General features: G+C 31.5%; 1 protein-coding gene across 14 annotated transcripts; it reads right to left on the bottom strand.

Annotated features, from left to right (window-relative positions):
- Positions 1-1,621: 1,621 nt before the first annotated feature.
- LOC103494146 (uncharacterized) lies at positions 1,622-14,671 on the bottom strand. 14 transcript variants are annotated; one of them, XM_051081013.1, is made up of 5 exons: positions 5,339-5,450; positions 5,084-5,108; positions 3,047-3,907; positions 2,219-2,386; positions 1,622-2,085 (listed from the first exon to the last, which is right to left on the bottom strand). In XM_051081013.1, the coding sequence occupies exons 3-5, from the start codon at positions 3,899-3,901 to the stop codon at positions 1,816-1,818; spliced, it is 1,293 nt and encodes a 430-aa protein (XP_050936970.1). In that variant the 5' UTR covers positions 3,902-3,907; positions 5,084-5,108; positions 5,339-5,450; the 3' UTR covers positions 1,622-1,815. The 14 variants fall into 14 exon arrangements, with proteins under 14 accessions (XP_050936970.1, XP_050936972.1, XP_050936974.1 ...); XM_051081010.1 differs by lacking the exons at positions 1,622-2,085; positions 2,219-2,386; positions 3,047-3,907; positions 5,084-5,108; positions 5,339-5,450 and adding exons at positions 7,170-7,496; positions 7,581-7,748; positions 7,878-8,089; positions 13,613-14,276; positions 14,487-14,563; XM_051081015.1 differs by lacking the exons at positions 5,084-5,108; positions 5,339-5,450 and adding an exon at positions 10,135-10,157 and having other exon boundaries at positions 3,047-3,927.
- Between the last annotated feature and the right edge of the window lie 354 nt (positions 14,672-15,025).

Below are 15,025 nucleotides of genomic sequence, written 5' to 3' on the forward strand. Positions count from 1 at the left end.
GAGTGGCCAAAGTGTACCTGTTGCTGCTGGTGCCGGAGATACCAACATTTGTGGTGGTATTGTTCAGTTGTATTGGGAAAGGATTCTGGGACGAAGCTTAGATTTAAATGGCCAAGTTCGTCAAATTGCCCTCAAGGTAAAAAGTTCTGGATTATGATTCTACTAGAAAGCTGTCTGTGACAACCATCTTAACCTGGACGACTTTTTTGTGGATACTTTAATGTGAATGTATTTCCAGGCCATAGTAAGCTTGTGGGTTGGTGCTGTGATTAGTAGCTGGTGCAATTTCATAACTGTCTTGTATGTTGGTAAGTGTTTATAGATTTTGCTTCTCAAAACATTTACATCTTTAATTTCTTTGATGATATCATTTACCTATAACCACTAAAGAGATTTAGAGTGTTTTTGGTTGATTTAGATATTTGATATCATTTAGATATTTGTACAATAGTGTTCTTTGAGCGTTCCGATATTATATGTAGATAACAATTGTTTTTGTCGTGCTTGATTGAATGTAGATAACTGTATATTTTTCTAGGTCATTTTCTACTAGAGGAGGATGATAAGTTTCTAGATAAGGTTTGAGCTACAGTTCAGGAAGAGGAATGTCAAGCCCTTGCTGCATTTGGTGCCTGTTTCCAATATTAATAATTGTTTGAAGAAGCATTTTCGAGACCTTTAAAATGTCGTGATCTTTGAATTTATATAATTCTGTTTGGTTGCAGTTAATTTTACAAGCGTGTTTTCATTGTTGGTGGAATCAGACTTGAATAATATGGGATTTATGTGCTTTAAGATATGAATGGGATTTATTGTTGCTTTAAGATATGAATGGGATTTATGTGCAAGTGCTAATAGCATTTTCATTGTTGGTGGAATCAGACTTGAATAATATGGTTTCCAAGGGAATGTGACTTGTAGTTTCAAGTTTGTAGTTAATTTCACTTGTTGGATTCAATGTTGGTTTATAAAAAATGGACAATAATACAACAATTAAATAAATATAAATTTCTAAAAATGGACAAAAACAAGCCTTTGATGTCGGTTTTAAACTGACATTATTGGCCTCTTTAATGTCGGTTTTAAAACGACATCATAGCCCAATCGACATTAAAGGGCTTCAATAACACTATCAAAGATGTTGGTTTAAAACCGACATTAAAGCCAAACCGACATTAAAGGCCTTTAATGTCGTTTTTAAACCGACATTAAAGTCCAACCGACATTAAAGGCCTTTAATAACGCTCGCAAAGATGTCGGTTGTCAAGTGACATTAAAGCCCTTGAATGTCGGTTTTAAACCGACATTAAAGGTCAAATTTCTTGTAGTGAATAGATTTGCATCTCTTAAAAAATTGAAATATATGAATGAAACGGCAAATTAACAAACCTCATTTAGACGTAACGTCGTTGGGTTGGAGAAGGGATCAACAATAAAGAAACTCGAGATATATTTACTCGAACAATAATCATTACAACTTATGCATGATAGTGTGTTAGGAAAAATATGTTTGCATCTTATGCATTTAGTGATTGATACATGACAATCTCATAACCTTATATCTTAAATATATACTAAATTTATTTAGTTATTATGTCTTAAATATATTTGATAGATGAGATTTGATCTTAAAATCAATTGATTGACAATAAGAGAAGTTCAAGCATGATTAGTTTTTTTTTTGTGGAATTCTCCACAAAATACAATAATTTAGTATTTATATAGCAAACAAAGGTAATCGTAGATTTACCAAATACTAATTTACTTCATACTATACTACAGATCACTTATTCCAAACTTAGCTTTAGATCGTCATTACATAACGATGATGTTGTCATTGCTAACTTCTTCCGAAAGTGTTGATGATGATGATTTGAATATTTCGTCAGCAACAAAAATGTGAAAGAGACCCAAAACTCCTCTGTGGGTTAGTGTGGAACTATAATTGGATACAAAAGTTACCATTTCTCCTTTGTTGATCTTCATTGAGCCTGGCTTTGGATAACAAGCTGTCATTCCAATCATATATCCTTCTTCATTTCCTTCGCCATAAATTGGAGATGAAGAGCATAAAACTCTTCCATCCTAATAACAACGGAGCATTTATCAAGACCAATTATTTGAGATCTATTTCCAAAACCAATTAAAAAAACTAGCTAGAAACGAAATGCTAATAAATGCAAGAGCAAATATATAAACATAATAATTAGTTAATTACCTCTCCATAAAATGCTGCACCAGTTGCACCAATATGTTGGCTAGCCACTCCATAGATGAGATACCCACTTGTTGGAAACATTACCTTTGATTTTTTCACAGCATTACATTTACTATCATCAAGCCTTTTTGTGAGGGAGCAAGACTCTGCTTCTACATCATACTCCACCTATATATATATACATTACATACATGCAAGAAAACAATATAAATGCTTAGATATATGAACAACATCTACGAAATTATATATAAAAATAATAATGAATAAGTCCAAGGACATGCGTATTAGATAGAAAATAGAGCAACTATTATATTTAAATTGGATACAAGGTAACGATGACAAACTTTTAATCTTAAAGTTTAGGCATCTATTAGATACATAATTAAAAAGTTTAATTTATCTATTATCGATCGTTCCTCTTAGAGATTTCAAACCTATATTTAATATATCTTGATTTTATTTAGAAAAGAAATTTTAAAACCTACCATACTTATGAAAAATAATTATTTCATATTATCAATTAATTTAATTATTTTGGTAATTTAGTTAAATAGTTTAATTTATATTTAATATAAACATATTTATTTTTTTAAGTGATTTAAAAATTAATAAATACAACAATATATTAAATAATGCTAAATTTAATGGCTGAATTTTTCTCTTACATTTAGTTTTCACTTTCTATACACAAAATTAATAAAACAAACACAAATATTTGACTTTCAAATCTATGATTATATTGTATATTCGAATACAAAATTTTAATTATCTCAAACATTTAAAATAATATTTGTGATCCAAAGGAGTAATTAATAGAGTAGAACTTACCAGGCAATGATGTTGTTGAGAAGCTCCCGTTGAGCCTGGCAATGGCTTATCAGTAACATCAAATAAATAAACTTTAAGAGGAATCACAAAATCATTCCAATCCACCCACTTCACTCTATATCTCACAAACAAATTCCTCTCTTGAAAATCTTCTCCATCACTTACATTCACTCTACACTTTGTTTTATCATAACAACATTGCAAACCTCCTTTATAATCTTCCGTTAATGGCCTTCCAAATCGATCTTTTGTAATATTATACAAATGGCAATGACACTCAATACATCCCAACTTGTTCTCTGCTCCTCTTGTATCAATTGCATGAACATTGAGACTCCACCTCTCTTCATAATCTGCCGGAATTTCTTTTGGATTCCCAACTTCAATTCCATATGGGTATGGAAGAAATGTGGATAGTTTTCTTGATTCGGATCCCAAGGCGTAGAAGGCCGTTAAAACGTTCCGTCCACAGACTCCATTGTTGCTAGCCATGATAAAATTTGGTTCTTGAAGCTCGTGATAGGGAGTATTTATTGTTGGGTTTGTTGCATTTTTGTGTTGGTAATATCTCACAAGTTCCCAGTGATGAAGGTAAGTTTGTGGAAGTGGGATTTGATTGCCTGATTCATCTACAACTTCAACATCAAAGCTTTTTATGGCTATGTGGGATTTTGGGAAGTTGATATTGTAGTAGTAATTCTCGATTACTAAACCAGGTGTTATGGTGAATGATGGAGTTGAAAAAGTTTGAGTTTTTATGACCACATTCATGGGATTGTTGTAATTATTGTTTGTTCCAACAGCTTCCAAGCATGAGATCATTGTCATCATTACAAGTACCAAAGGAAGCAACATTTTACTCTGCAAAGAGTGAGAAATGTCTAAAAATGTATGAGTTAGGAATCTTTCACCTGCAAACAGAAATTTTTAATAACAAACAATCCCAAGAATCAGATAATGTTAAAAGATAGTTATATTGTGGTTGCCATAGTCATAGTTTAAGTAAAAGGAAGAAGTTGTAGAATCTCTTTGTGGTCTTTCTTTGTTCTAATATATTGTAGTTTATAGGTTACTATTCTTTCAAAGATTGTGAGATCTATTCATTTTTCTGATGGGAGATCTTCAACATTAAAAAAACTTAGTATTTTGATATTCTACATTGAAATTCTCCAATAAGTATTTGATAACGATAAAAAACCTCTCCACATATCTCTTTGATATCTCTCATAGTGTATAGTTATTGTCCATTTTGAACCTAAGTTCTTTGTGACTCTACTGAAGTATCATATACAATTGTTCCCACTTCTATATATCATAGATCTTCCTTCTTCCTATCCAATGTGAAACATTGTTCGTACTTTAAAAAATTTCCCTTGGTAATTTATTTGGATTTGACTCCAATCCGAAAATTTGTTTTTCTTCTCTATACTATGATCGGGGTCATGATGGCAAAAGCCAAAGTTTCTTAAAAACCCAAACTTCTATCAGCTATGAAGTATAAATATGAATACGATACAATATAACAATACACAAATCTTAAAAAATTAGGATAAAGATACATCGAGGATACATTTTTTTGAAAAATACAAAAATCTAAGATATATTTACATTAAACATAAAGATACTGAATACAATCCATTAAAAAAAATGTAATGCCAAGTGAATGACAATAGTACAAAGTACAATACGAACCCTAGAATACCATACAAAAAGAAACAATCACAGAAATCGAAATACAATAGTGTGTGAATAGAAAGTTGGTGGCACACTAGAGACAAATGGATCAAAAGAAATAAGATTAGAGGGAGAGGAACCCAGACAATTAGACAAACGAAGAATTGCTTTGTTGAACTATTGAAGATATTCAAGTGGGTTACCTTTTCCTTTTTCTTTTTAACGTGACTTTGTGAAGACTCAAACTTAAAGATGTAGATTAGATGATTCTAGGGTTTGATCTTTTTCCCACTTTAGTTTTGGGTTGGTGTAGTGGACGTTTTCAATAGGCAATATACATAGTTTTGGGTTGGAGAAGATTACATGAGTTTCTTTTTTCTTTCTTTCTCTTGAAGGTCCAACACATCCCAGGAGACACGTGCATGTATTGAGAGAAAAAAACAAAAAGGCAAATCGAATATCAAATACCAAAAGTACTCGTAAAGGTGGATTAAATTTAAATAATTCAATAATTGTGATAACAGGAAAAAAAAAATGAACAATCATAAGAAATTAGAGGTTTAAATAAGATTGGGAAGCTTAATAGTAAATATGGAAATTGAACAATATAATACTTACATATTTGAGAAGATTAAAGAAGGTTGGATGTGTTGAAGTAGAGCCCTGAAGCTGCCTTGCTGATGTTGGGAGGTCTGAGTACTGATTGAACTCAACTCTTCTAAAATGGATTATCTATAATGGAGTTTTGCTGCCCACGTGAATCTCGATCGAGTTCTGTCAACCACATATCACCATAAGAAATATTAACTAATATTATTAAATACTTGACTGTGACATTAGACTTTATGAATATTTGGACTGTGATAGGATAGGTAAAGAAGGTCTGAAGAGGGATGGGTCGTTACTCTTACTACTCATTCAATCCATGTTTTGTACGGTTTAATTTTTAAATGGTTAAAATCACTTTCATATGTGCTTTTAATTATTTAAAAAAAAATTAATATTTAATTCTACACTTAATTTTTCATACCTTCAAATATTGATTTCGAAAGATTAAAAATAGTTTTTGAAATGATTATGAAATTGTCGAAATTCAAATGTGACCGAATCATTCATATAAACATGTCTTTCAGTATTGAATGGGTCATTGGGAATCGGTTGATCTGTGATAGAGGATAGAGCTTTCGTCTAGTTTGAAATTCTGGAATTGGTTGTTGGGTTAGATTATGGAAATATTGAGATGCACATTGGATGATGAAATGAATAAAGCCTTGAATTAAAAATCAGTTTTAAACCCTAATTTTGGTACCAATTTGGATCTTAAATTATAAATTAATTTTCATCGAACTTTACCATAAAACATAAACAAGTGTATAAAATCCTCTTTGAATTACAAATATCACATAAACAAGTAAAATGATTTAATTAAAAACAAAAATTTAAATAATGACCCGAGTAATAATTTAAACAAATCTAACCCAAATGTTTGATAGGTTTGATTTGGGGTTGGTTCATTATTTTAATAAGGTTAGTTCGGGTTTAATAAACTTACAACCTCAATGGTTGGGCTGACTCTAACAAGTACTTTAGGTCTACCAAACTCATGAACACCTTTAACAATTACCTATCAAGTTGATAGGTAATTTTCAATCGATTAAAGCAAAAGTTATATATAAGATATATAAAAATAAGACCTCGCAAATCTTTAAAACGATATGTATATGTGGGTGGAACATCTCTAATTGTCCATCAAAATTTTAAGAATGAAGAAGCTAGCTCATGCTTAATTAACGTGATATCAAAAAACTATAATTAAGGCCACTATTTTTTAATTTTGCTCATGTCAAAAAGAGAAAAAAGAGCGAAAAAAAAGAACGATACATGAAAAATCTGTGAGAAAGTAGTTTGATTTGTTGCATCTTCGTTTAAAATGCAAATTTAAATTGATTTGCATCTCTTAAAAAATTTAAATGCATTAAATGAAAAATTAACAAACCTCGTTTAGACATAATGTCGTTGAATGCCAGAAGAGATAATCAATAAAAAAGTTCGAGATATTTACTCAAACAATAATTATTACGATTTATGCATGATATGTTGTGTTAGGAAAAATATGTTTGCACCTTATGCATTTAGTGATTGATACATGACAATTTCATAACCTTATATCTTAAATATATACTAAATTTATAAAAATAAGAATTCAAATAGTAAATTTATTTAGTTACATATTTGATAGTACGAGATTTCATCTCAAAATCAATTGACAATAAGAAAAATACTTCAAGTCTTACTAGTTTTTTTGGTATAATTTTCAGCAAAATATAATAATTTAATATTTATATAGCAAACAGCTGTAACGTCCACTTTTTAATATTTAAACCGTAGATTTACCAAATACTAATTTACGTCATACTATATTGTAGATCATTCATACTAATTTACTTCATACTATGCTGTAGATCACTTATTCAAAAAGCTACGACAATCCAAACTAAGCTTTAGATCATTACATGACGATGGTGTTGTTATTGCCAACTTCTTCCGAAAGTGCTGACGATGATTTGAATATTTTGTCAGCAACAAAAATATGAAAGATACCCATAACTCCTCTGTGGGTCGGTGTGGAACTATAATTGGATACAAAAGTTACCATTTCTCCTTTGTTGATCTTCATTGAGCCGGGCTGTGGATAGCAAGTTGTCATTCCAACCACGTATCCTTCTTCATTTCCTTTCCCATGAATTGGAGATGAAGAGCATAAAACTCTTCCATCCTGATAATAACATAGCATTTATCAAGCTAATTATTTAAGGTCTATTTTTAAGCAAATATATGAACATAATAATTGGTTAACTACCTCTCCATAAAATGTTGCACCAGTTGCACCAATATGTTGGTGAGCCACTCCATAGATGAGATACCCACTTGATGGAAACATTACCTTCGACTTCTTCACAGCATTACATTTATCATCATCAACCTTATTTGTGTGGGAGCAAGACTCTGCTTCTACATCATACTCAATCTACATATCATATACATACAAGAAAACATCATCTATAAAATTATCTTGTATATTCCAACACAAAATTTAACTATCTCAAGCATTTAAAACAATGTTTGTGATCCAAAAAATAAATAGAGTATTACTTACCAGACAATTACGTTGTTGAGAAGCTTCCGTTGAGTCTGACAATGGCTTCCAAGTATCAGTAACATCAAATAAATAAACTTTAACAGGAATCACCAAATCGTTCCAATCCACCCACTTCACTCTATATCTCACAAATAAATTCCTTTCTTGAAAATATTCTCCATCACCTACATTCACTCTACACTTTGTTTTATCATAACAACATTGCAAACCTCCTTTATAATCGTCCGTTAATGGCCTTCCAAATCGATCTTTTGTAATATTATACAAATGGCAATGACACTCAATACATCCCAACTTGTTCTCTGCTCCTCTTGTATCAATTGCATGGACATTGAGACTCCACCTCTCTTCGTAATCTGCGGGAATTTCTTTTGGATTCCCAACTTCAATTCCATATGGGTGTGGAAGAAATGTGGATAGTTTTCTTGATTCGGATCCCATGGCGTAGTAGGTCGGTAAAACGTTCCGTCCACAGACTCCATTGTTGCTAGCAATGATAAAGTTTGGTTCTTGGAGCTCGTTAAAGACAGTATTATTGTTGGGTTTGTTGCATTTTTGTGTTGGTAATATCTCACAAGTGCCCAGTGATGAAGGTAAGTTTGTGGAAGTGGGACTTGATTGCCTGATTCATCTACAACTTCAACATCAAAGCTTTTTATGGCAATGTGGGATTTCGGGAAGTTGATATTGTAGAAGAATTTCTCGATTACTAAACCAGGTGTTGTGGTGAATGATGGAGATGAAAAAGTTTGAGTTTTTATTACCATATTCATGGGATTGTTATTATTTATTCCAACAGCTTCCGAGCATGAGATCATTGTCATCATTACTAGTACCAAAGGAAGCAACATTTTACTCTGCAAAGTCTAAAAATGTAAAAGTTAGGAATCTTTCGCCTGCAAACAGAAATTCTTAACAACAAACAATCCCAAGAATCAGATAATGTTAAAAGATAGTTATATTATATTGTGGTTGCCATAGTCATAGTTTAACTCAAAGGAAGAAGATGTAGAATCTCTTTGTGGTCTTTCTTTGTTCCAATATATTATGTGTAAATTTGTAAAGTTACTATTGTTTCGGTGATCTATTCATTAGAATGCGATCTCTTCAGCATTTATGAAAGTGGAATTAAAAAACTTAGTATTTTGATATTCTACATTTTGAAATAGTACTCTTATCATTTTCCAAACAAGTATTGACAATGATAACAAACTCTCCACATATCTCTTTGATATCTCTGATAGTATGATTATTGGTCACAATGAACATAAGTTCTTCGAGGCTTTACTGAAGTATCATATATAATTATTCCCACTTCTATATCACAGATCTCCCACTCTATCCAATGTGAAACACTGTTTGTACTTCACAATTTTCCCTTGGTTTATTTGGATTCAAACTCTAAACCCACTATGATCGGGGTCATGATGCAAAACCCAAAGTTCCTTAAAAATCCGAACTTCTATTCAGCTATATATGAAGTATAAATATCAATACTATGATACAATACTACATCAATTTTTTTAAAAATTGGGTTATAAATACATTGAGGATACGTTTTTTTTGAAAAATACAACAAATTTAAGATATATCTAAATTAGACATAAAGATATTAAATGCAATCCACCAAAAAAACATGCAAAGCCAAGTGAATAAGAATAGTACGAAGTACAATACAAACCCTAGAATACCATACAAAAAGAAACAATCACAGATATTGAAATACGTGTGTGAATAGAAAGTTGGTGGCGCACTAGAGACAAATGGATCAAAGAATAAGATTAGAGGGAGAGGTACCCAGACAATTAGACAAACGAAGAACTTCTTTGTTGAACTATTGAAGAAATTCAAGTGGGTATTGAAGAAATTCAAGTGGGTTATTTTTTCCTTTTTCTTTTTAACGTGATTCTGTGAAGACTGAGACTTAAAGATGTAGATTAAATGATTCTAGAGTTTGATTTTTCCCCCCTTTAGAAAGCCAAATCGAATATCAAATACCATCTAGGAATTATCTGGGTTATTGCTACGTTATCTATGATGTATCTGATTGTGCTTCATTGCTTACAGACTAAAGGAGAGGTCTAGAAAAGGCAGAGGCTTGTTAAATTCAAAAGCACTCGTAAAGGTGGATTAAATTTAAATAATTCAATCATTGTGATAACAGAAAAAAATTGAATGATCATAAGAAATTAGAGGCTTAAATAAAATTGGGAAGCTTAATTAATAGTAAATATGGAAATTAAACAATACTTACATATTTGAGAAGATTAAAGAAGGTTGGATGTGTTGAAGCAGAGCCCTGAAGCTGCCTTAGCTTGCTGATGTTGGGAGGTCTGAGTTCTGATTGAACTCAACTCTTCTAAAATCGATATCTATAATGGAATTTTGCTTCCCACGTGAATCTCGATCGAGTTCTGTCAACCCATATGATCACCATAAGAAATATTAACTAATATTATTAGAACATGTGACTGTGACGTTAGACTTTATCAATATTTGGACTGTAATGGGATTAGGTATAGAAGTCATGAAGGGATTCGTTACTCTTACTGCTAACTGTGAATGTATGCTTCGTTAGTGATTTTTTAATGGTTAAGATCACTTTTAAATATGCTTTTAACTATTCAAAATTATTTTAATATTTAATTTTATATTTAATATTTTATATCGTCGAAATGAAAATGAAACCATATAAGAGCAAATCAAGTATTTGCAATCATATTATTGTTAATTAATTCTGAGATGAAATCGCGTTTATCAAATATAGTGAACATATTAATTTTCAATCGGTATTACTAACCAAAAAAAAATCTGAAAGATCCAAATACCAAGTTCTCTTTCACTCCAAGTTCCAAGAAATAAATTTCATAATTATTGCAAGCAACAATGGAGTGTGCCAAAAACATGTCCTTCCACAATTCTATGGCACACTGGGGCAGATTCAACAAAAACATCAAATTTTCTTTCAGACCCATATGGATCAGTTGAAGTAGGGCATGAAAAGGAAGTTATTTTAGGGTATTAAGATAAATGGGCGTTGTTAATATTCATGTCACTGATACTAGAGGTTTGAAGGATAGAATTGGTTGCATATTGAATGTAAATGCCATTTGTATAATGTTACCAAAGATGATGATCATAAAGGAGGTTTGAGATGTTATGATCAAACACAATGTAAAGTGAGAGAAGGTTTATGAAGGAGGGGAAAGGAATTTGTATGTGAAATATATAGTGAAGTGGGTGGATTGAAATGACTCACCATGAACCTCAGATCAAGAACACACAACTGTCTTGTAAGTCAACCATTTATATTATTTTATGATATTTTTAGAACTCATAATCTAATATATAGATTAATATATTGTTTGTTCGTCGAGTGAAATGAATATATTTAGGTAACATTTGAAAAAATCATACGAATGAGCTAGATATTTTTCTAGAATAGAGCATGTATATTTTGAAACTAAAGTGATGTCGTAGAGCCACTTACAATTAAAATTTCAATCAAACTTAATGTATTAGCTAGCAATGGTAGTCTATTTACAATATATTAGTATCTAATTATCTATCATTAGTTAATAGATTTTTGCTATATTTTTAGTTGATCTTTAAAAATGTGTGGCTATACACACTTCACTATTATCACTATAAATAGATATACTAATCTTTGATAAAATAGCTTTGATTTGTTGCGTCTTCCTTTAAAACGTAAATTTAAATTGATTTTCATCTCTCTTGAAAATTTTGAAATACAAGAAATGACAAATTAACAAACCTCATTTAAACATAATACCATTGGATGACAGAAGATATACAACAATAAAGACACTCTAGATATTTAGTGGAACAATGATCATTACAATTTATGTATGATGTTGTGTTAGGGAAAATATGTTTGTGGCAATTTCATAACCTTATATCTTAAATATATAGTAAATTTATTTAGTTGTTATGTCTGAAACATATTTAATAGTATGAAATTTCATCTCAAAATTAATTGACAATGAGAGAAGTAGGAGTGTAAACGGGTTGGGTTGGGTTGAGTTGGGTTGGGTTGAGGGACATTTTCAACCCAACCCATATTTTCGGGTTGGTTGAGTTGACAACCCAAATAACTCATATTATATTCCCAACCCAACCCTTAAAATATGGGTTGAGTTGGGTTATCGGGTTGTATTATTATTTTTTCATTCTTGATGTTTGTACGGTTTAAAATTGTTATACGATGTCGATAAACACTCATATCCAAAGTTTCAAATATCCATAAAAGTTCAACATTTTAAACATTATCCATAAATATTAGATAAATAATAAAATATCTATAATATAAATATAAATAAATATATATAAAAATTATTAATTCGGGTTGGGTTGGGTTGATCCAAATTTTTCAACCCCCAACCCGAGACCCAACCCAACCCGAAAAAAACCAAAATTTTCAACCCAATCCAATCCACATTTTAAACTAACCCAACCCAACCCATATAATATGGGTTGGGTAGTCCGGGTTATCGGGTTGTTCGGGTTATTCTTACGCCCCTAGAGAGAAGTCTCACTAATTTTTTTTGGTGGAATTCTCAACAAAATATAATAATCTAATATTTATATAGCAAACAGCTGTAACGTCCACTTTTTAATATCTAAACCGTAAATTTACCAAATATTAATATACTTCCTACTATACTGTATATCACTTATTCAAAAAGCTACGACAATCCAAACTAAGCTTTAGATTTAGATCTTTACATGACGATGGTGTTGTTATTGCCAACTTCTTCCGAAAGTGGTGATGATGATTTGAATATTTTGTCAGCAACAAAAATATGAAAGATACCCATAACTCCTCTGTGGGTCATTGTGGAACTATAATTGGATACAAAAGTTACCATTTCTCCTTTCTTGATCTTCATTGAGCCGGGCTGTGGATAACAAGTTGTCATTCCAGTCACGTATCCTTCTTCATTTCCTTTCCCATGAATTGGAGATGAAGAACATAAAACTCTTCCATCCTGATAATAACAAAGTGTTTAAGGTCCATTTTCAAAAACAAAAAACTAGAAACCAAATGTTAATTATGAATGCAAAAGCAAATATGTAAACATAATAATTGGCTAATTAATTACCTCTCCATAAAATGTTGCACCAGTTGCACCAATATGTTGGTGAGCCACTCCATAGATGAGATACCCACTTGATGGAAACATTATCTTCGACTTCTTCACAGCATTACATTTATCATCATCAACCTTATTTGTGTGGGAGCAAGACTCTGCTTCTACATCATACTCAATCTATATACATTATATGCATACAAGAAAACAATATAAATGCTTAGATATATGATCATCTATGAAATTATATATAAAAATAATAATGAATAAGTCAAGGACATATAGATGTTAGACGGAAAATAGAGCAACTAACGATGACACACTCTAATTTCAACACAAAATTGAATTATCTCAAACATTTAAAATAATATTTGGGATCCAAAGGAGTAATCAATAGAGTATAACTTACCAGACAATTATGTTGTTGAGAAGCTTCCTTTGAGTCTGACAATGGCTTCCAAGTATCAGTAACATCTAATAAATAAACTTTAACAGGAATCACAAAATCATTCCAATCCACCCACCTCACTCTATATCTCACAAACAAATTCCTTTCTTTGAAATCTTCTCCATCACTTACATTCACTCTGCACTTTGTTTTATCATAACAACAGCGCAAACCTCCTTTATAATCTTCCGTTAATGGCCTTCCAAATCGATCTTTTGTAATATTATACAAATGGCAATGACACTCAATACATCCCAACTTGTTCTCTGCTCCTCTTGTATCAATTGCATGAACATTGAGACTCCACCTCTCTTCATAATCTGCCGGAATTTCTTTTGGATTCCCAACTTCAATTCCATATGGGTGTGGAAGAAATGTGGATAGTTTTCTTGATTCGGATCCCATGGCGTAGTAGGCCGTTAAAACGTTCCGTCCACAGACTCCATTGTTGCTAGCAATGATAAAGTTCGGTTCTTGAAGCTCGCTATAGACAGTATTTATTGTTGGGTTTGTTGCATTTTTGTGTTGGTAATATCTCACAAGTGCCCAATGATGAAGGTAAGTTTGTGGAAGTGGGATTTGATTGCCTGATTCATCTACAACTTCAACATCAAAGCTTTTTATGGCAATGTGGGATTTTGGGAAGTTGATATCGTAGAAGTATTTCTCGATTACTAAACCAGGTGTCATGGTGAATGATGGAGATGAAAAAGTTTGAGTTTTTATTACCATATTCATGGGATTGTTGTTATTGTTTGTTCCAACGACAGCTTCCAAGCATGAGATCATCGTCATCATTACAAGTACCAAAGGAAGCCACATTTTACTCTGCAAAGTCTAAAAATGCACGAGTTGGGAATCTTTCCCCAGCAAACAGAAATAATTCTTAATAACAAATAATTCAAAAGTACTCGTTAAGGTGGATTAAACTTAAATAACTCAATAATTGTGGTAACAGAAAAAAAAAAAGAATGATCATAACAAATTAGAGGTTTAAATAAGATTGGGAAAGCTTAATAGTAAATATGGAAATTAAACAAAACTTACATATTTGAGAAGATTAATGAAGGTTGGATGGTGTTAAAGCAGAGCCCCGAAGCTGCCTCTTGCTGATGTTGATAGGTGCGAATTCTGATTGAACTCGATTCTTCTTAAATGGATCTAAAATGGCATTTTGGTTCCCACGTGAATCTCGAGTTCTGTCAACCACATATGATCGGCATAAGAAATATTAACTAATATTATTAGAACACCTGACTGTGAGATTAGACTTTATCAATATTTGGACTGTAAATGTAATGGGATTAGGTATAGAAGTCATGAAGGGATTGGTTACTCTTACTGCTCACTGTGAATGTATGCTTTGTCAGTGATTTTTGAATGATGAAAATTACTTTTAGATATGCTTTTAACTATTCAAAATTATTTTAATATTTAATTTTATACTTAATTTTTTATATCGTTAAAATTAAGATGAGACCGTATATGAGGAAATCAAGTATTTGTAATCCTATTATTGTTAATTGATTCTGAGATGAAACCGCGTTTATCAAATACAGTAAACATATTAATTTTCAACCCGTATT

This window comes from Cucumis melo, chromosome 2 (assembly GCF_025177605.1).
Source record: "Cucumis melo cultivar AY chromosome 2, USDA_Cmelo_AY_1.0, whole genome shotgun sequence".
Taxonomy (NCBI): domain Eukaryota; kingdom Viridiplantae; phylum Streptophyta; class Magnoliopsida; order Cucurbitales; family Cucurbitaceae; genus Cucumis; species Cucumis melo.

Excerpts from the sequence above, each read along its gene's own strand:
- LOC103494146 (XM_051081010.1), bottom strand. The coding sequence starts at position 14,261 with ATGTGGCTTCCTTTGGTACTTGTAATGATGACGATGATCTCATGCTTG. Across the intron at positions 8,090-13,612 it reads AACGGAAGATTATAAAGGAG|GTTTGCAATGTTGTTATGAT; the intron begins GTTTGCGCTGTT and ends ATTATAAAGGAG. Across the intron at positions 7,749-7,877 it reads CTCAACAACGTAATTGTCTG|ATTGAGTATGATGTAGAAGC; the intron begins GTAAGTAATACT and ends TATGATATGTAG.